We start from the raw sequence: 19452 nt of genomic DNA, 5'->3' as shown, positions 1-19452 counted from the left end.
CCGGCCCCCCAGCACTCCTGCCTGCTGTGTACCTGCTAAATCCTAATAAAAGACCTGCAAAAAGCCACTGAGGACTCTGACTCCTCCTCGACCCGGTCTGCTGGATCAGAAAACCTGCCCTGTGTCCTGTCCTGCCCTTACACCAGCCTTCCGCGTATCCGGGTCGCGCGCCTGTCTCTGGACGCCACGGCCCAGGTCTCAGCGGCTGGGCTGCTGAGGGGGTGGGCAGGCCCTGTCCGGCAAGGGGCCCGACTGTAGGGTAAGGGATTTAATCCGGCTTTTGTGCCACCGGCCTCTGTGGCCATCACCTGCGGCCTCGATCTTGTTAGCGCAGAAGGCGTGTGGGCGCGGGCATGCGTGCCTGAGTGTGCACACCTGAGTGAGGGTGAGCGCGCGTGTGCAAGTGTGTACACCTGTGCCCGGGGGAGGGCCTGAAAGGGGGGGCATCACCCTGGGCAGGGGCTCAGTTGCTGTCTCCCCACTGCTTTCCCCGCGTGCTATGAAAACCTGGCGCTGACGCCAAGGCTCTGGAGTTCTTTCAGGCTGTGAGAACTGAGGCGAAGCCGCCCGGCCTGGGTGTGCCCGACACTGGCCACGTTGCCGCAGTGGCAGTTTTAAGCCCCTGAGGTGGCCCGTTTCCTCTGGGAAAGACACCCAAGAGCCCCAGGGGGCGGGAGCTCCCTCTGGGGGTGGCCCATTAACCCCTCCCGGCTCTGGGGCCTGGGGGCGGGCGGGGGGGGGGAGGTCTTCTCCCGCGGGAGCCGTCCAGCGCCTAGGAGGAGGCCGCTGGGCTCCAGGTGGGTGCGCACCAAGGGCACCGTGTGAAGGGGTCTGAGGAGAGGGACAAGTGGACGCAGCCCTTGACTGGGGAGGGGTCACAAGAGGGGTGTCGGGGACAGCCAGTCTCGCCCTGGCCTTACCCTCCTGAAATCTGCCACGCTCAGGAGCCCGGTGCCGTCCTGGTCGTAGCTCTTGAAGGAGCGCCGCATGGGCCTCCAGCAGTGCAGGATTCTGGGCTGGATCCGCAGCAAAGCAGAGTAAAAGGAAGCCGTCTCCGCACCAGTTTCTTTCTGGGAAAAGCAAAACCGAGAGGGGGTGAGGAAGGACTCCAGGTGCGGAGGGCGGTGTGGGCAGGCTGGGCAGGCTCCCCTCTGGGCCTCGTCCCCATTCTGCTCCTGCGCCCCCCCACCCGCGCCCCTCCAGCGCCGGAACCCCAGGCCGAGCCTGCGGGCAGAGTCTGCGTGAAGAGCACCCTCCCCACACTGCTCTCCAGCACGAGGGTGTGGGGCCTGGCTCCCTGCTCCCCCCGCCTGGGAAGGAGGTCGGTCACTCTGTCCCCATTTCAGGGTGGGGGACACGGCGGCTCTGGGAGGCCAGTGGCAGGACCAGTGTCCCCTGGACTCCAACACGCCAGGCGACCCCACCCCGGGGAAGCCCCCGATGAACTGGAGAGGGCCAGGGAATGTTGGGGCGTTTTCAAAATAGGGGGAAAAAGCCATTTAGGTCCAGGTCTTCCATTTAGGTCCGGGTCTCTGTGTGATAACGCACAGAGCTAAAACAAACCCCGCCAGGCCATGACGTATCTGGCGATGCCCTGAGGTGCTACTCAATGGGGAGCCTGGGCATGCTCGTGCCCGCGCGTCTGAGCGCAGAGCTGGGTGCAGGCGAGACTGCGACACGTGCTGAGAAAGTTGAAAGCTGGCACACCTGAGACAGATCTGTGCCCAGTTAATGCTTTCGATTGCCCATCACTCAGCACCTGGCGGAAGCTCCAAGAACCCGCGGTGCTGCGGCCGGTCACCCACCCAGCCCTCCCCGTGTGGCGGCAGCAAGACGGGTGAAGGAGAGTCCTGGAGCCCTTGGTGGCTTCTGCTGAGCTTTTTACACCACGTGTCGTGTGGCACCCAGGTACACGGCAGGCAGGGGCCCGATGGTCGCAATTTTGCACAAAATGGTCACAATTTTGCACAAAACTACAATTTCAAGGGTGAGGAAACGACATGAACGGGCTGTCTGCCGGGCTCTGCGCCCTGGCGGGGCCTGGCCTGGGGGCCTCTGTCCGCCCCGCCCGCCGTCCGGCTGAGTCACGGGTGGCGGCGGCCGCCACTCGACAGCGCCAGGTGTGCGCATCCGCGGGTCACAACTGAGCACCGCGCCACAGATGACGGGGTGTGAGCACGAAGAAGCTTTTTTTGTGTTTTGTCTTTTGGAAGGAATCGGGAAAGGTGAGCCGGGCGCGGGTGAGGATTGCGAAGTTCACGCACCACGGGGGTGGCTGATGCCAATGGGGAGCGACTCCCTGTTTCCCACACGACCCCCGGAGGAAAGGCTCTGACCCCTCTGCTGGGGACGGAGGACGCAGCCCACTGCTGCCCTTCTGGGCGTCTCTAGTGCTCCGGAGGGCCCCGATCACCAGGACTCTGCCCCCGAGGGAGTTCAGAACCCGAGACCCAGGCTGCGGGGCCCCACACTGGGGACACCAGGCCCTTCAGCGGCTCCAGACGGACAGGAGGGGGTCTTCCCGCTGTTTCCAAGAAAGCAAGTTTCTGAGCCGTGTGCACTCTCCCAATGCCTGGGGAGCCCCGTTGAGGCGCAGCCCCGGCCCCCGGGCACATGGCAGCCAGTGCCAGACCCGGCGTCTGGACCCGCTCACCCAACGCTGCCCTGCGGAGCAGGCCACGGGGCTGCCGACAAGTGCAGGTGCTCAGAGTGATTCACGCCCATGCACACGTGCACACAGCGCCACTTGTGGCCCCCACACACGTGGCCCACACCACACACAGGTGACCCACCACACACAGGCACCACACGTGCAGCACACCCCAGTGCCGCACCCACACCACACACAGGGCCACACACTGGACACATGTGGCACACACGTGTATGTGTGCTTGTCTATATGCCAAGCACACACATCATACAATGGTGGCACAACTTATCACGTGGGTACCAGTTGTGTGACATGCACAGCACAGTCAAGACATACACATTGTGTGGATATAATCACGCATGACGCATGGACTTGACAAACCCTCACACATCACCTGCTGACACGTAGCCTGCATTGCACACACACAATGAGATGTGCACATACATGCGACAGGTGAGTCATGTTGTGACACACACTGTGCATGCATGTGTCACATGTGTGGACACACATGCAGTCACGTATACAGGCAGGACCTGAGCAGAGGCCCCGGGAGGTGGCCGTGAGGCTGGGGACCTTTGGCAGGCGGCCCCCCTGGCCAGCAGCCCCTCCAGCTTCTCTGCACCAGGGTGACCCCGCCTGCGAGTTGGCAGAGAAGGGAGGTGAGGCCCTCTGCACCCGCCCGCCCCGCCCCGCCCGGCGCTCGTACCATCTTGTGGGCGTTCTGGATCTTCAGCCGCTGCAGCAGCGAGGTCTCCTTTGCTTTCAGCAGGAGGACGCAGCTCTGGATGAAGTCGCAGTAGGCGAACTGCCCGTTGCTCCTCAAGTCGTACTTCACCGCCAGCTGCTGGGCCTCCTCTGTACTGATGTCCAGGTTGAATTTCTCCACAAGCGCTAGAGACAAAAGGGTGGCAAGTCATTCGCTCGCTCACACAGCCATTCCTGCATCGCCGGCAGAGCCGTCTTCCCGCTCCGGGCCCTGGCCACGCCCCTGCCCCACAGGCTGACGGGGAGGACACGGGCACCCGACCGAGTCCCGGAGGCCGCTGTCCTGGGACGCCTGCTGGCCGGGTCTGCGTGCTCTTGTGTCACTGAGACTCAACAGCAGGCGGGGAGCGGCAGAGGCGAGGGGTGTTGGGGTGTCCCCGGTGAAGCAGAGGCTGAGTGGAGCAGAGCCCCGACTGAGGTGGGGGAGGGTGCTGGGCACAGCCGGGCAGGCTGGACTGTGGGGGGCTAGGCCTGGTGCTCCGGCCAGGTGCTTTCCAACTGGGTTTCAGAGGAGACACCCTCCGAGGAGCCCGTGCGGCCGCACGAATCTCCCAGTTCGAGTTTTCCTTCCCGCGAGGGCCGAGACGCGCACGCCGTGGCACACACCGCGCAGACAGGGCCGCCGGGCTCGGGGCTCTGGGGACGCCAGGCTGGCGGGTCCCTCCCAAGCCGACACCACTCCCAGCTCAGTCCTTCCACCTGGAACAAACCGGAGCTGCTCCTGGGGTGACGCGGCCCTCTTGAGAGACTCGGGTAGGGTGTGATCTCGTTTAAGCTGGACAAACTGAGACGCTGACGCCATGAAAGCATCGAGAAGCCGCGGAACGGAATGTGCGGGAATTGCTGCGGTTCTTGAGGGCACCAGAGGCGGCAGACTGACCACACGCGATGCCGTGGCCCCAGCCGGGCCCACAGACGCTGCCACGCGGGGCCCACGGGCGTCGCTGCCCTCGCCCCCAACAGCCAGCGGGCCCCGGGACCAGGGGACCGCCCAGGAAGGGCCGCGGCGCTCCCCTCGCCGCAGGTGGGCAGCAGGGCGCGAAAGCAGGACGATTTTTGAGAATCTATCTGCAAGCCTGGACAGGACTGAATTTCACATGCGCTGCGAAAGTCAGACAACCAGAGCGATGAACTGGCCGCTACCGTGACTTCACGGTTACACGGAAAAAGCCAGCAATGAAGTAACGACCGCCTTGCACGAGGGTCATACGTGCAGCTCAAAATCTCAAGAACGAACTGAAAAACAAGTGAGCGTCACACGTGCCTTGACAGCTTCGTCAGTGGTTTGCTTCTGGCAAAACACGTCACATTAAATCAACGCAACAACATCTGATCGTTGCTGCTTTCATCCTTTTTATATTTAATTTGTAAGTATTTTTCGGGGGGCGCCCGGGCACCTCAGGAGTGGATACCTGGTTATGTCTGGACATTTTTAAGCCGCGGCCATCATCAGGGAATTCATACTCAACTGGAAGAAGTTCCCAGGATGACCCTTCACGCCGAGGGCCTTCGCTCCCTGGAGCGTGAAACGCCGCGCGGACGAGACGCAACAACTCGAGGAAGGTGACCCCGGCCTTCATGTGTAAACAGTGTCCAAGAGACTCGGGGCGGATGTTGAGGGGAGGGGGCCCCGGAGCTGTGTTGGGGGTGGTCTGCTTCCCCCCCGGCCCCCCGGCCCCCTCCCGCTGTCACTGCCTGTAACATTTACGTTCACAGCCTCGTTCAAAGTCGCGGGCCTGCTCGGGGCGCCAGGCTGGCGTCAGGGGCCCTTGTCCCCCCACCCCCGGGACACCGTCTTCCAGGGGCGCGGGCCAGCACGAACCCAGGAACTCGGCGGTGGAGATGGCGCCCTGCTTGTTGGTGTCCTTCTCCTTGCACTCCCGCAGGAAGCCCCGCCAGCAGCCCTGGATCCTCTTCCGGAGCTTGTTCTCCAGGGACTCGCAGTTCTGCAGGGGCAGGGCGCCCGGCGCGCTCCCCGGGGCCTGCGGGCGAGAAGAGGGAGCTGTCCCGGGGGGTCGGAAGCCGAGGTCCCGGCTAAACCTGCAGCTGCGACTCAGGCTGACTCAGGCGTGGGATGTCAAAGGCGCGATCATCTCAGAGAGAAAATTTGTAAAACAAACAAACATAACTGGCAATTTAGCCACTAATTTCAATTCCCATTGGTGGGTTGTATTTGTGCCAATTCCCACCACACACCTCCTCATTCCCCCGGGCCCCAGGCCTTCCCCACGCTCCTCCCGCCCTGCAGGGGAGGCACAGGCCCCCCAGGCTCCCGGGCCCACACTGTCGCCTGCCCCTGTGGCCTGGGCACTTACGCTGGGGCCCTGCGGCTGGGGCCCGGCTCTCTGGGTGCCAGCAGGTGTCGAGGCCGCAGAACCGTCTTCCTCCAAGGCCTCGGGGGCGCTGGTCCCTCTCTGGGCCTGGGCCGGGTCGCCCGTGGCCAGCGGAGACACGACTTTCTCAGACCCGAACCTGCTCAGGAAGTCCTGGTACCTCAGCCTCCCCTTGGCGTTCACGGGCATCTCGCTCCAGAGTCGATCAAACTGGCAGAGGAGCAGAAGCTGGGTTAGGGTGGGGCCGGGCGCCCTCCCTTGGCGCCCGTGCTCCCCAAGCCAGCCTGAGCCCCGTCAGTCGGAAAGAAAAAGACAGAAGCCATCCGGCCTCCCTGCAGTGGAAGCTTCCGGAAGGCTGGAGAGGCAGACAGGAGGATTATTCATGGCTTCCACAGAACATTTTTTAATTGAATCGAGCCCTCAGTGAGCAGTTTAAGGCCATTAAATCTTGTGATTAGTCACAGTGACGGAGCCGCAGCACACGAGAACGTTTTCGGAGAAAATGCAAATCCATCGCGGCCAGCGAGTCCCAGGGAGCCCGCCCCGTGCACCCCTCGTGTGGGCCCAGCTGCTGCCAGCAGCCGCCAGGCAGGCTCTCGCCTCCGGATCCGCTGCCACCATTTATCTCACCCTGAGGGCCGACACCCGCTTCTCACAAGAGGAAAACGGGAGGCGGCTGGAAAATCGGAGGGGAGTTTATGGGTTTGTGGGGGGCACCAGGTGTCTGGGGCAGCAGGACCGCCGCCCACACGGCCACTGTGTGTGAAATGGGCCGCCGCGGCCACCCCTGCTGACTCGGGGCCTGGGAGCCACGGAGAATGGACGTCACTTCCAGTTTGGCTTTCATAGCCCCTCGGGAGATGTGCTCCCCCGGTGCAGAAGGAGGCTCAGTCACCCCCTTCCTTCCCTGGCAACACCGGGGTTCCAGAAACAAATCCAAAAACTCGTGCCTCACTGTATTTGGAATTCCAGAAATGGGGTGCTGAGGGGTGAGGAAAAGAGAGAATGTTTCAGGTCCTGTAAAGGAAGAGAGGCCTCGTTAGGGACAAGAGTCTCGAATGATCCATTTTTTGCACAAAGGGTGCCCTTCGCCACATGGAGCAAGAAGCGCTGCAGGGGGCACCCCTGCCTGGCCAGGACACCCCCTGAAGTGCCAGCCCTCTTGCCCAGGGGCCCCCCACGGCAGGCGCCGCAATGTTTGTTCTGCGGCCGAGGGCCCAAGTGACCGGCGTGACGCCGAGCCTGCATGGAGGGACCCTGAGAACCGGGGAGGGACAGCTGTGCCCAGCCTACTCTGCTCCCTTGCACAGGAAGGACTTTAAGGGAAGGAGGAAGATGCCCCCCCAGAGCGGGCAGGGCAGGCTCCTGGAGGCTCCCTCACCCCTAAGCAGGCCGGACTTGGGGGTATGGGAGAGGAGGTGGCGTGTCTAAGGATCAACCCAGGGTGGGCCAGCAAGCCTAAGGGCAAAGGACAGAGGGGACCCCCTGCTGGGGGGGCAGCTTCTTCCTGGATCCTGTGATGCAAATGAAGTCAAGCCCCCCAGGCCCCGCCTCCTCCCCAGCCCGTTTTTCATCCTGGGCAGGACTGGGGCAGAAGGAAAAGCAGCAGCACTCCAGGAGGCCAGGGGGAGAGTGGGGGGGCAAGGAAACCCCCACTTGGCTCGGTTCTGACACTCCCCAACTCTGTGGGGGCCTGGAGCAGCCGCACAGGAGGGACGCACACTCCCTGTACCCCCGCATTTCTGAGCTGCCGCATCAGCCCTGCTGCCCACCCTAACTTTTAGGCGAGAGAGCGAGGACGTGCTCCGTTGTGTTTGAGTCTTGTCTCCCTGCCACGGCCTCTGGGCCTTTTGTACAAACAACACGTTTCCCCCGTGTGGACAGACAAGCTGGAGTTCAACACCAAACGTATTCACGGGACGTGGTGGTGGTGAGGCGGGAAAGTCGCCCAAAGCCTAGTTCAAGGGGTGAAGGGTGATGGAGACGTTCCTGAGTAAAGTTGGGAAAGATTCTATGACAAGAGTGAAAACCCAGAGGTTAAGCGGCAGCTTCAGACGTGAAAGGTCTTATCACCCCACCGCTCTGCTGAGACAGCCCCCGCACCCCACCTTGCCCCAGGCCTCCCGGAGGGCCGGCCCCTGAGCGCCCCAGGCTGGACAGGTCCTCCCACCGCCTGGAGCCTGTGGGGCAGGGTCTGAATTCCTGGCTTCACCGAAGATGCAGGAACTGGAGTCACACGAAGCTGAAACCTCCCCGGCTAAAACCACCCTCCGCCACGCGGGGCCCAGGCGTGGATCCTGCCAAACCCCACGGGCGCGAGAGGAGAGGGGAGCGCCAGGAGCTCGCGTGGCCGGAGAAGCCGGGGCAGCTCAGACGGCGGAGATGAGCGTTCCAGAACAGGATAGAACACATGGAACTTAAGGTGTAAACAGGGGAGGAAGTGGGTTTGGCTGTTAAGAAATGAGCAAATAGATTTGAGACTGACAAATAGATTTGAAATGAGAGGCGAACAATTCCTTCAAAAGAAACACAGCAGCCAGTGACAGACACGATGAGGTTTACACCACGAGGTTTACACGACAGACCAGGCACAGCTGAGGAGAGACGGTGGGCTGGGGACAGGCGGGGACGGGTGCCCCAGTTTCTGACCCGGCGGCGTGTCCAGCGGAAACCTGGACCAAAGCAGCATCGATGGCAGGAGAAGACGGTGGGACGATATTTTTCAAGGTTTGTGAGCAAATCAGTATCCGTGCAAGATCTTACTTTTAAAAAATATGACAAAATAAAGATATTTTCAAATAGAAAAACCTGAGTGTTTACTGTCAATAAACTATGCCTGATGGATTTGCCGCTGAGAAAAGAAAACGACCCAGAAGGCCAAGGTGGGGGAGTGAAGACGGAAACACTAAAGAAAGCCGCGCCGACTACACGAGCGCGCCGGCCTCAGCTCTGCCGTGTGTGGAGGGGAGACAGACAGAGCAAGAGGCCAAATGGCAGTGACACAGAATCCGAGAGGGAGAGCTGAGCTACAGCGGGATGGACCTCGCCGAGAAGTCTAATACCGCCAAGAAGGAGAAGGAAAAAACCTCCTGGCGCGCCCGCCCCAGAGCCTTCCCAGCCACGCCGCCCGCAGGCCCGGGGCCACCGCCCTGGAAGCTGCTCTCCGTTTCTGAAGGGTTCATTGCGCCCAAACCCTAAAGATGTGCCACTTGCCCTGCTGAATGGGCCCCGGAAGCCAGGACAGCTGGCCCGGACACTCCCTGGCTGGGTTTTGTAAGGAGGAGGCGACTTTTTATAACGTAGATAAACCGGGTCTTCACATGTGTACTGGAGCCTAAGGACGCGGTCGGGGCTGCTTGTCACGGGGCCCTCGGGACGACGACAGGGGGCTCGGGCACGGGAAGGGTGCGTGGGGCGCACCAGGAGGCAGGCGACGCCTCCGCACAAGAGCAGGCTGGGCCGGGGCGTCCGCTTGCCCGTCTGCGCCCGGAGCGGCCTTCCCGGCACAGCGCAGCTCTGCGGGCCTCACCGACTCCAGCCCCGGCTCATGCCAGACTCGGCTGCTCTCCACGACGCAGACGGCATCTGAGATGTGTCGCCTATTTTTAGAAAGCGGCATTTAAAAATAAGCGCTTAATTTTGGGGGGCTGGGAGGAGGCTGGATGTGCTGGATGGTGAAGCTCTTAGTGGACAATTAAAATCGAATTCTCTTTTATGAACGCCAGATATGCTGGCATGCCATTAATTTATCTCCGTAATTAGAGTGCGGATTTACTTTTCGATGAAATGAAAAATTTTCATTGGTAAAACCTTTATTAGTTGGCCCCATGGAATAATAGCTGCGACTGTATTAATTTTGAAGCCTCCGGTCCATCCCCGGCGGTGGAGGGAAGCGCCTGCACACGGGGTTTTTTGACAGCCCCGGGCTGGGCTGGCGGCTGGTGCTTTCTCTGGCAGCAGCGAGGATCACACCAGAGCCCTTGAGAAGGTGTTATTCTGGGCAAGTGAAAGCTGACGTTACATCACCAGCGTCTTCAGGGAGTTCAGCCTCCACGAGAGGTTCAGAGCCCCGCGGGGGTGGGGGGTCCTGCTCCTTGAACACTTGCAGCCCCTACTCCAGCTCTGAAGGGGCCTGAGCAGCTCTGGCGGGGAGGGAGGGAGCACATTTGCCCCTGGGACCTGCAGGAAGCTCCTGGCTGCCCCTGAGCAGACCTCCTGGGAGGGGAGGGCCGAGCTGCTTTTGTAAGTATCTTGGATTTCACCCTCACCTGGATTCTTCTCTGGGAAGGGGGGTGGTCACTTGACTGAGACCTGGAGGGGCTCACAGTGGCCTGATTCTGGGCTGAAGGGCAGTCTGTTTCTCCGCTTGGGTGATGCACTGTGTCACCCCTGGTCTGTTGGGGTGCTGGGGTGAGGGACGCGGTGCAGGGTAAGGTAAAAAATCAGGCTTTTCTGCCCTCCCGCCATCGGGATAGATGAGGGAACCCTGTGATCCTGAATGCATGCCTGATGGTGGGCACCTGAAGTGGGTACATCTGTGCTAAGACTGTGCTTTTAAGGGCGGTGTCACCGGGACGCCAGGAGAAGCCAAAAAAGAAGCCCGAAGCAGAAGCAGAGAACGCCAGAGAGCCCAGATAGAGTGAAGATTTGCTGGGGGCTGGGAGGCTGGCAGTCCTCCCAGCCCCCCAGCACCCCTGCCTGCCACGTACCCGCTGAACCCCCCAAAAAACCTGCAAAACCACTGAGGACTCTGACTCCTCCTTTACCCGGTCTGCATGGGATCAGAAAACCTGCACTGTGCCCGTTCCTGGCCTTTACACGCGGTCACTTCCAGGCACCAGGACCTGCTGAGCACTGGCTGGGAGCCAGGCTCTGCTCAGGCATATGGGAAGCAGGAGCTGGTGTCCAGTGGGGCCATAGCTGCAGTCAGTCAGCAGTTCGGGCCCTGGGGGTGCCCTGCAGGTGCCCTGCCCCTGCGAGGTGCTCTCGCCTTGCAAGGCCATGAAGGCCCCAGTACCGGGGCAGCAACTCCCCGCGCAGCCTCTGGGAGGCGCTGCAGAGGCCCCCCCTGGGGTTCTGTGATGGGCAGGAGTCCTCAGGGGAGCCTGTGTCCAGCCTGAGGGCAGAGGAGACGCTGCAGGGGTGGGCTTGTCACGAGCAGGCCGGGCAGGGGCCTCAGCATCCAGAAGCACCAGCAGCAGAACAGGGAGCCCGCTGGAGGGGGCTCCACCTTCCCCCACTCAGGTGGAAATCTCAGGCTTGCGTTATTTTTTTTTTTTTAAAGCATGTTTTATTTATTTATTTGTTTTGTTTTGTTTGTTTGTTTGTTTTTGTTTATACATGCACTGGGTACAGTCAGAAGCGCGGGAGGGTGAGAGAACTCACCAGAGCCAGAGCGGGGAGCAGAGCAGGCAGAAGAACCGAAGTACACTGCTGAGGGGAGCAGCGGGCGGCAGGAGAGGTCTGCGCGCCATGTGGGACCCTCCTCCGGTGGCCGGGGAGCAGCTGGGGATCGAACCGGTGCCGCAGAGGCAGCGGGCAGCTTTGCAACCCAGCGCTCAACCGCTGTGCCACTGGGGAGGCCCAGGCTTGCGTTATTAACCTCCTTAATGAATCTACTCTTCGGGGTAGTGAGCTCAGAGGCCTGGGGGTGCTGTGCGGGAGACTGACCACATTTTTGGATACATAAGCCCAGGGATGATCGAGGGAAGCGGGAGGACTGTGGCTGCGTTTCACTTGATTCAGAAAATCAAAGGGACATGATTAAAGGCACATGACTTGCACCCTGGCCGAAGCCTCGCGTCTACACCTGCCGCAGAAGCCAGAGGCGCCCGAGCATCTTCAGAGGGACTATAACCAGCAACAACCACAAACCCCGCACACCTTCAAGCACTTCAAAACTAGAGAATGGTCCCAAAGAAGCGAGCGCAAGTGGAGACAGCGGCGCGCGGTGCTAGTCACTGGTATCCGATCAGGGAAGGCAAAGGACACAGTGATCCACCAGACTCTGCCGCAAGCAGCCTGGCGCTCACGCATGTGTCGGCCCGCACGCGAACACAAGAGGTGGCGTCTCCGGGGATGCTGCGGGAAATGCCTATACGGTGCAGGCATGAAAAATATTCACGCGATTACTGTTTTCCTACTAACTTTCCTATTTGGGAGCTGAACGTGTAGGGACAAGACACGGAGTCTAGGAACCAAACCGCTTCTTTGTTGGGGGGAAATACCCCAGAAAACGGTCTGAAGCTCCTCCTTTGCTGTGCGGGACTGGCCGGGGGCCTGGGGGGAGGCGCTGACCTGCTCGTCCGTCAGGACCTGGACGTGGCGCGTGCAGATGGCCCGGAACTCGTCCCTGGAGGTGGTGTTGGTCTTCATGGTGTCGAAGCTCTCCAGCTCCTGGGCGATGGCGTGGTAGTGAGCGGCCACGGCTTTGTGGAGCCGAGTCAGCATCTCCTGGGTTGCCGCGTCCTTGGGCGACCTGGGTGGGGGGCCTTTGGGCATTTTCTCCACCCACGTAGCAGCACTCTGGGAAAAACAGAATGGAAAGTGGATCCATTTAACAACGAACGAATCACCCCTGGTTGCTGGGCCTTTACCAGGGCAGGCCGGCGGGGGCCCAGCTAGGAGCCCGGGGCTAAAGCAGGATCCAGCACTGGTCCAGCTTGAGCTGAGGTGGAAGCCAGGCCGACCTGTGGGAAGGAGGAGCCAAGGTGGGGGTCCTGGTGGGGGCAGCCTGCCAAGGCCGGCCTGCGGGCACCGCCTTTCCCTTCACCCACCGCGTGCTGGGTCCCTGGGAAGCACAGGCGTGCGCCGGGAGCCGGAGGGAGTCAGCAGGGATGTGCTGGAGGTCGGTTTTCATCCCGGACACGCCGGCTTACTCGGTTTGTTCTTACAACAGACATGGAAAGGCATAGTTTCATGACTGTTACCACCTCAAGCCACCGCACCACTGTGGCCAGTGTCCCCTGAGCTTGGGACTTTCCCCACCCACAGGGATTTCATCCTGGCGAGTCTGGGCCCCGCCAGTGCTCGGGAGCGGTGCTGGACAGCGGATTCAGCCCCCTGGCCTGGCGCGCTTTCTCGGAGGCTTCTTGGGGGCGGATGCCTGGGTGTGACGCTGCCCACAGTGCTGGGGACAGTCTGTCGTGGCGGAGGGACAGCTTGGAGGAGGGGGAAGGACTGGTCACCAGGAAAGGAGGGCAGCAGCAGGGTCTTCCTACCGTGCACTTAGACGATGTGCCGGCAAGAGGGCTTGTGGCCAGGGAACGAGGGGGGCGCACCTGACGGGGGGTGGTGAAGGCTGCAGCCCACGTCCAGCACCTGCTGCTGGTGGCTACGGGGGACAGATGGGCCGACAGGAATAGCAGGCCAGGGGAGGTTACTGTGCAGCCATCAGCAGATGCTGAAAACAATGAGGGCCTGTGCGCCTGTCCTGTGGCTCTGGGGGGACTCTCGGGGGCGAAGCTCACGGGGGAGGGGAACAGCTGAATCCTGAGCCTCCCTGACATGCATCTACATGCTGCAATTAGGAAAAAGTCCCCCCCAAAGCTGGTGCTGTGGTTGCTGTGACAACAGGTCAGTTCCTGGAGAGGAAGATGTGGGATGGGAGGGGCCTGGGCTCAGGAGCACCCAGGGGTGACAGTGCCTGACAGCTGCCCTGCACCAGGGTGTTCTGGCAGCCACACTGGGTGTCTCCATCATCATAGCTACCGAACAGCTCTGACGAGGAGCAGCCAAGTAGGACCATTGCCAGACAAGAGCGCCAAACCCACTGGGTACGGGAGTGTCGTATGAACACTGGGTCACGACGAGCCTCCAGCGGTACCACGGGCGCTTCGTGCTCCTGCCCTCCAGGAAAAAGCAGGATCTGTGTCACACAACACTGCACTGAACACGGGTGCTGCCGGGAACACCCCCAAACCCGTGAACACACACGCTTATGCCCGCCACAGCCCGTCCCGCCCTTGGCCAGCAAAGGCCAACAGAAGCTCTGAAGGATGTTCACTTGAGCCAGCTGCAAAGTAAGTGGATGCTTTTCTTCTTTCACTCTGGAAAATAACGGTGATATCACAGATGTTCCTTGTGTATTTCCAGACAGTCGGAAAGGCAGCTCCCGTAGCTAAGCACCCGGCGCTTCCTGAACATTCCGGGATGCGGGCATGCGCGTCCTCGAGGACCCTTCTCCTGCAGGTGCAGCCACGCCGGAGGGCCATCCTCCCGCTCGTCACACCCGTGGGGCCTTCGGGGAACACAACCAGGGAGGACGAGGGTGGACGCGGCCGGCACAGGAGGGTGGGGTGCACGTCTGGCCTGTCTCCGTCTCTGGCCCTGCTCGAGCCTCACCTGCCTGGAGGGGTGGCGCCCGCACATGCTGGCAACACTGCTATTTTGACAACAGATACGGGAGAATTCCAATGAAGGGCTACATGTGAACTGAGGGTCATATGCTTTAACCTCCAGAGGAGGCCGAACGTTTTCTAGAAAATACACAGGTAACTAAATTTAAATAAAGTTTACAAGAAGCCTGAGTAGGCGGGGAACCACGAAAGAATCGCTGTTAAAAGATCTACCTCTACCCCTGGAGAGGTGTGAAACTCGATGATTAAAGGGCAAGCTGTATTTAACTTCTAAGGAACAGACAATTTTCCGTTAGTCAAATTACTCCTGAACACAGAAAGGGACACGCGGCACCACAGCTGGCTTCTGTCACCCCGGCAGCAACACAGGACAGGGAAGAGGCTTGCGAAGAAAACCAATTCACGGTGCAGACAGCAATGCAAAGACACTGAAATGTCTTCCGGAAGCCGCCAGGGACGCCCGCATCCTGCCGAGACTCCCCCCCCCCCCCCCGGGACCACACAGGGTCTCTCCCAAGCACCAGAATCCTTCAAGAACGAGTGGACTCCTTACCTGAGCGCAAGGTGGCCTATCAACAGACGTCAACATCTCTTTCAAACCACAGATTTAACAAAACCCTGGTAAGAATCTCAGTGGGCATTTGGAGGAACCGCTAGACACACTGACCTGAAAGCTGACCGAGAAACAGGTGTGTGCGGACCGCCGTGAGGTGTGGGCAGGCTGGCGGCAGGGAGACGCCAGGGTCGAGGCCGTCGTCTGCTGCTCTCAGCTCAGGCGGGCCCGGGACAGGCCCGGAGCTGGGACCTGCTCCCACCGGGCGTGAGAGGGGGAGTCGTCACCCCACAGGCCTGTTGTGACACATGAAAACCAGAGCCCCAAGCTACTCCCCAAGCCACCCTGGTCAGGATGCAGAGACAGAGAACAAAACAGGACTCGGCTCTTTCCAGAGACCAAGCTGGCGGGATGCTGGACACGGTCAAGGCTGGAAGGGGGAGAAGAGGCGCCAGGATCCTCCATCTGACTCATACCCCACACATTGGGGTGCAGCCTCGTGGGAGGGAGCGACACAGGGCCCATCTGCAGGGGAGCGGAGGCCTGCACGGGAGCGTGTGTGGGGCTGACCTGGGCACGCAGGACTTCCAGGGGATGGAAAGCTGGGGTGGGAGATGATGGGGTTCCGAGGCAACAAGCTGACGCCGGTGAAGTCTTGGGGTTCCCACGGGCTGCCTGCAGACTCAGCCCACAGGCCTGGAGGGGCTTCCCCACGCTCCCCGGGGCCAGGAGAGCAGCGGGAGGTGGAGGGGTGGACACAGGGCGCTCGCGGAGGAGGCACAGAACAGCGAGGGTGGCCACGGCCGCCAGGGAAGGTGCTCGCGCTGCTGGTCAGAGACCTGCTTTCCTGCTGCAGAAATGACGACCCCAGGGCCCCAGTCACATGGACACCAACGGGGCAGCAAACCCGAGGGCTCCAGTAGCCGCACCCGTGGGCACGGCCGCCACTGCCTCAGTGCCCAGGTGGCCCGGGATGCACCTCCTCGAAACTCACCCTCGCCACCCAGGGAACCCTGGCTCTGGGGGGCAGCGCCGCTGGCTCCTCGCGAGGCATCTGGCTCGGAACCTGCCAGGCGCCGAGTCCTGGTTCCCGCCCGCGCTCCGCAGCGCGCTCAGCCCCCTCCAGCCCCACTCCCAGCGGCAGCGGGTGCCAGGGAGGAGCAGATGGCTCCTGGTCTGGCGCTTCTGTGTCCCTGGCGCTGTTCACGTGACCACCGCATCTGAACGGAAAAAACAGAGCTTTTCTGTAACTTGAAGAAATGCTTCTCCTAATGAGAACAGACACCACTGTCTTCAGAGGCAAATGCCACTCTCCAGGAGAGGTACGCTTCCCATCTAAGGAGACTCGGGAAGGCCGGACGGCTGTGGGTGAGGAGCGGGGCCCCTGCTGTCCGCGCCGTGGTCCCCAGCAAGACCCCCTGGACCTGCATACCCAGTGCCCCCTGCAGCCTCGAACCTGACAACTGTAGGCAACGCTGTTCCTATTACTTTTTTTTTTTTAAGATTTTTTTATTTATACAAGAGCTGGGGTACAGGCCAGATGCGCGGGAGGATGAGAGGATTCACCAGAGACAGAGCGGGGAACAGAACAGGCAGACTGACGAAACACACTGCTGAGGGGAGCAGCGGGCGAGACAGGAGAGGTCTGCGCGCCATGTGGGTTTCTCCGAGGCCGGCAGGGATCCAACCGGTGCTGCAGAGGCTGCGGACAGCTTCACAGCACTGTGCTCAACCGCCTGCGCCACCGGGGAGGGCCCTGTTCCCGTTACTTTTTACAGACACACCCCCACACACCCCGGAACCGCACGTAGCGCAGGTCATAAGGAACAGTCGTCCCTCCAGGGGTCGACCACCATTCACTGTTGCCAGAGAACATCCCTTTGTGACGGCATCATGATGTTGGCAAAATATATCAGAGCAGCGATGCCCCCGGCGCGCAGGACCCAACCGTCAGGGGCCTAGAAGGGCACCTCCCTTTTGGGGGAGCTTTCAGATGCTGTGCACTGGATACTCTGAAACTGTGCTTCCAGCCAGCCGCTGGGGGACAGGGGCAGGCCTTGGGGGCCCGGAGCCGGCTCCCCCTGCCCCATCACCTCCGGGCTGGCGGCCTCCAGCAAGTCCCGCCACCCCTGGGCGTTGGGTCTCCATGTGAAGTCACAGCAAACGTTTCTGCCCGTGACTGGCCAGTGGACTTCAGTCAAGTCCACGCTGCTTTTCAGCCAATAAAATTTAACTCTTTTGTTCTCGACCGGAGTCCCTCAAACCTGTAGAACCTCATTCCCTTTCTTAACTGTGGAGGCAGATTTGAGTTTATCTCCTACCTCCTTGCCTGTTGATTTGCCAATAAAAGTGGTTTTTCTTCACAAGACTGGATGTGACTGCCTGACCTCTGCGGGGGGTGGGGGGGAGAACCCCGTGGCCAGGTAACGCCCTGGGCTGCACCCAGACACCCCACAGGCCGGCCACCAGATCGAGGCAGTTGTCCAGGTGTTTGTGGGGGGCCTTCAGGCCGAGACAGCCCTGACTTCCTGATCAATAAAGGGGGTGAGCTCAGACAGCCAGCCAGGCCCCTGGGTGTGGGTGGCTTTTTGGCATCAGACCCCTTGACGGTGGATGCATCGTAAAGGGGCTCAGTGACACTCCTGTGGTGTCTGGGTGGTCACCTGGCTGGGGTTGGGCAGCCCGGTTCAGTCCATTCCAGCTGTCAGATTAGAAATATGTCTGTATGTTAATTTAACTATTACGAAGGTTATAATTAGCTAATCAGACTGCATGATTCATCGGCTAAGTTTGTTCTGAATACTCAGGGAGACAATTATATAGTTTTTCCCATGATTCCTCACAGGAGGAAAAAAAAACCCTGAAACTTCATACAGAATTCTTAAGAACACAGCAGGTAGCAAGGACTCCTAATTAGAAATACTCGGTAAAGAATTCCTCCACCTCCTTTTAAAGAACAGTATAATTACTTCCAAGAATTGAAAAATTGCTTCATTTGATCAAATATTTTGATTAGCAAAGAAATTAATTGTACTGTATCTTCATTTGTATTTACAGTGAATAAATGAAATCTAAAAATAACAACAGCAGCAAAACTGCCTGTCAAAAAAAAAAAAAGAAGAAGATAAAACATTAAAAAATCCAGATGAAAGTTAACTGGAAGCTCTGGGCGCATGGAGATGGCACCACCCTACCCCACAGGCCCACCCGAGGGCGGTTGTCTCCCAGGAGGGCCAGGGCCCTGGGTGGGTGGGCCAGCGTCAGAGACGCGGGCAGCTGTGGGCAGGAGCGAGGGCCTTGCACCAGCTTCCACGCACAGCTCAGGTTTGCGCTGCCTGGACCAGGGATCTCTTACCATGCGAGGCTTCTTTCTGGGCAAATCTGAAGATTCCAGAACTTCCCTTGGAAAGGCCGCAGTCAGGTCAGGCTTCAAGTCCATGACCTGAGGCTTGCTGAGGCCCAGATGGGGGAGGGGCGCCGGTGCTTGCGGCCTGGTCCTCGCTGCTGCTGATTTTTGGGGCTGGGGTGGAGGACGCGCCTTCTCCCAGCTCCAGCACCACCAGGCCAGCGGCCCTCTGGCCCCAGTCCGTCACTGAGGACCCCCTGCAAATCTGCGTTGGCCCGAGTGACCCTCTCCCAGCCTGCCGCGGCGGCAGTGGGGGGACGAGGTGGGGGGTGAAGGCAACAGATGATTCATTGGCGGGGGAGTGAAATTCAGGGGTGCTGTTTAAACATTGCTGACTGCTATCGAGAGGGCCTCGCTTTTCCACCCCAGGAGCAACGGCAGACAACAGCCATGATGTGGCTTCGTAACTGCCTGAAGTCATCCCCAACAACCTTGGGGCTCGTTCCTGAAAAGGAAACTCCCCCGTTCTTTATCACGTTTATTAAAAATACATGGAGCCCTTTCTATTTACAATAAAAACGAAGATAAATTGAACTACCGCTGTTGGTGACAAAGATAAACAGGACGTTCACAAAAGATAACAGACATCTGGATGTGCTCTGCCCAGTCTTCTTTGGCGGGAAACTAGGACCTGAAAGGAACGCGCACCCTCGCGGCGCGGCTCCGGAGCGCATGTGCCGCAAACGCAAGTCGGGAGGGTCCCGGCCCCCCACTCGGAGCGGCAGAATAATTACTCGGTATTGAATAAGGATGTGTTTTGTTTAAAAATTCCATTATTTCCATGGTGATAAAGCAGGAAGACTTTATATGGGTTTCTGCTAGGTCTTTTAAAAATTCTATTTCTGCTCTGAGCGTTATTTTTATATTCATGGAAGGTACTGAAATTGCACTTTAGGACTTAAAAGAAACGTTAAACAGGAATGATTTTCTAAAAACAAGAGGATACTCTATATTTTACACATAGCACTTTGAATAGAAAGTATTTTTCCCAGGATGAGAGGTACTTGCGGAGGACGGGAATTCAGAAAACGCTTTCACCCAGCTTGGGAGAATCTTCGGGAAAAGCTCTGAGGGCCGTCGCACGGAGCCCGTCCTCTGTCTCTCTTTCCTTCCTTCCTTCTTCAGCAGGTCCACGGCTGCTCTGCAGTGGAGGCTGTCATCTTCCTCTACACCTCGGGCCCTCCTCTCCACCCCAGATTAGGGGTGCGGGCCCAGGGGCACCAAACTAGCTCCTGCCACCAACCTGCACCTCCGTCTTCTGTGGGCCCTGGGGCTCTGCACCACCTGGCCTGGTCCTCCTCACACCCAGTGTGGCGGGCAGGCATGGTGAGGTGCCCCGGGCTGAGCCGGGGGTGGGGGGAGCCCGGAGCTCTGCCTGCTGAGACACA

General features: G+C 59.9%; 1 protein-coding gene across 1 annotated transcript in view; it reads right to left on the bottom strand.

The window, feature by feature from the left end:
* Nucleotides 1–19452, bottom strand: part of EFCAB6 (EF-hand calcium binding domain 6) — a gene marked incomplete at both ends in the record, with an annotated part of 146412 nt that overhangs the window by 672 nt on the left and 126288 nt on the right. The window contains 5 exons of the mRNA XM_084254883.1: nucleotides 921–1070; nucleotides 3357–3541; nucleotides 5238–5397; nucleotides 5731–5958; nucleotides 12046–12273. Of these exons, the coding sequence (XP_084111009.1) occupies nucleotides 921–1070; nucleotides 3357–3541; nucleotides 5238–5397; nucleotides 5731–5958; nucleotides 12046–12273 (951 nt within the window). The remainder of the gene's footprint in view (nucleotides 1–920; nucleotides 1071–3356; nucleotides 3542–5237; nucleotides 5398–5730; nucleotides 5959–12045; nucleotides 12274–19452) is intronic.

Source organism: Talpa europaea (assembly GCF_964194135.1).
Source record: "Talpa europaea genome assembly, chromosome: 15".
NCBI lineage: Eukaryota > Metazoa > Chordata > Mammalia > Eulipotyphla > Talpidae > Talpa > Talpa europaea.
The sequence above is the reverse complement of the archived record's forward strand: the minus strand, read 5'-3'. Positions and strand labels throughout refer to the sequence as shown.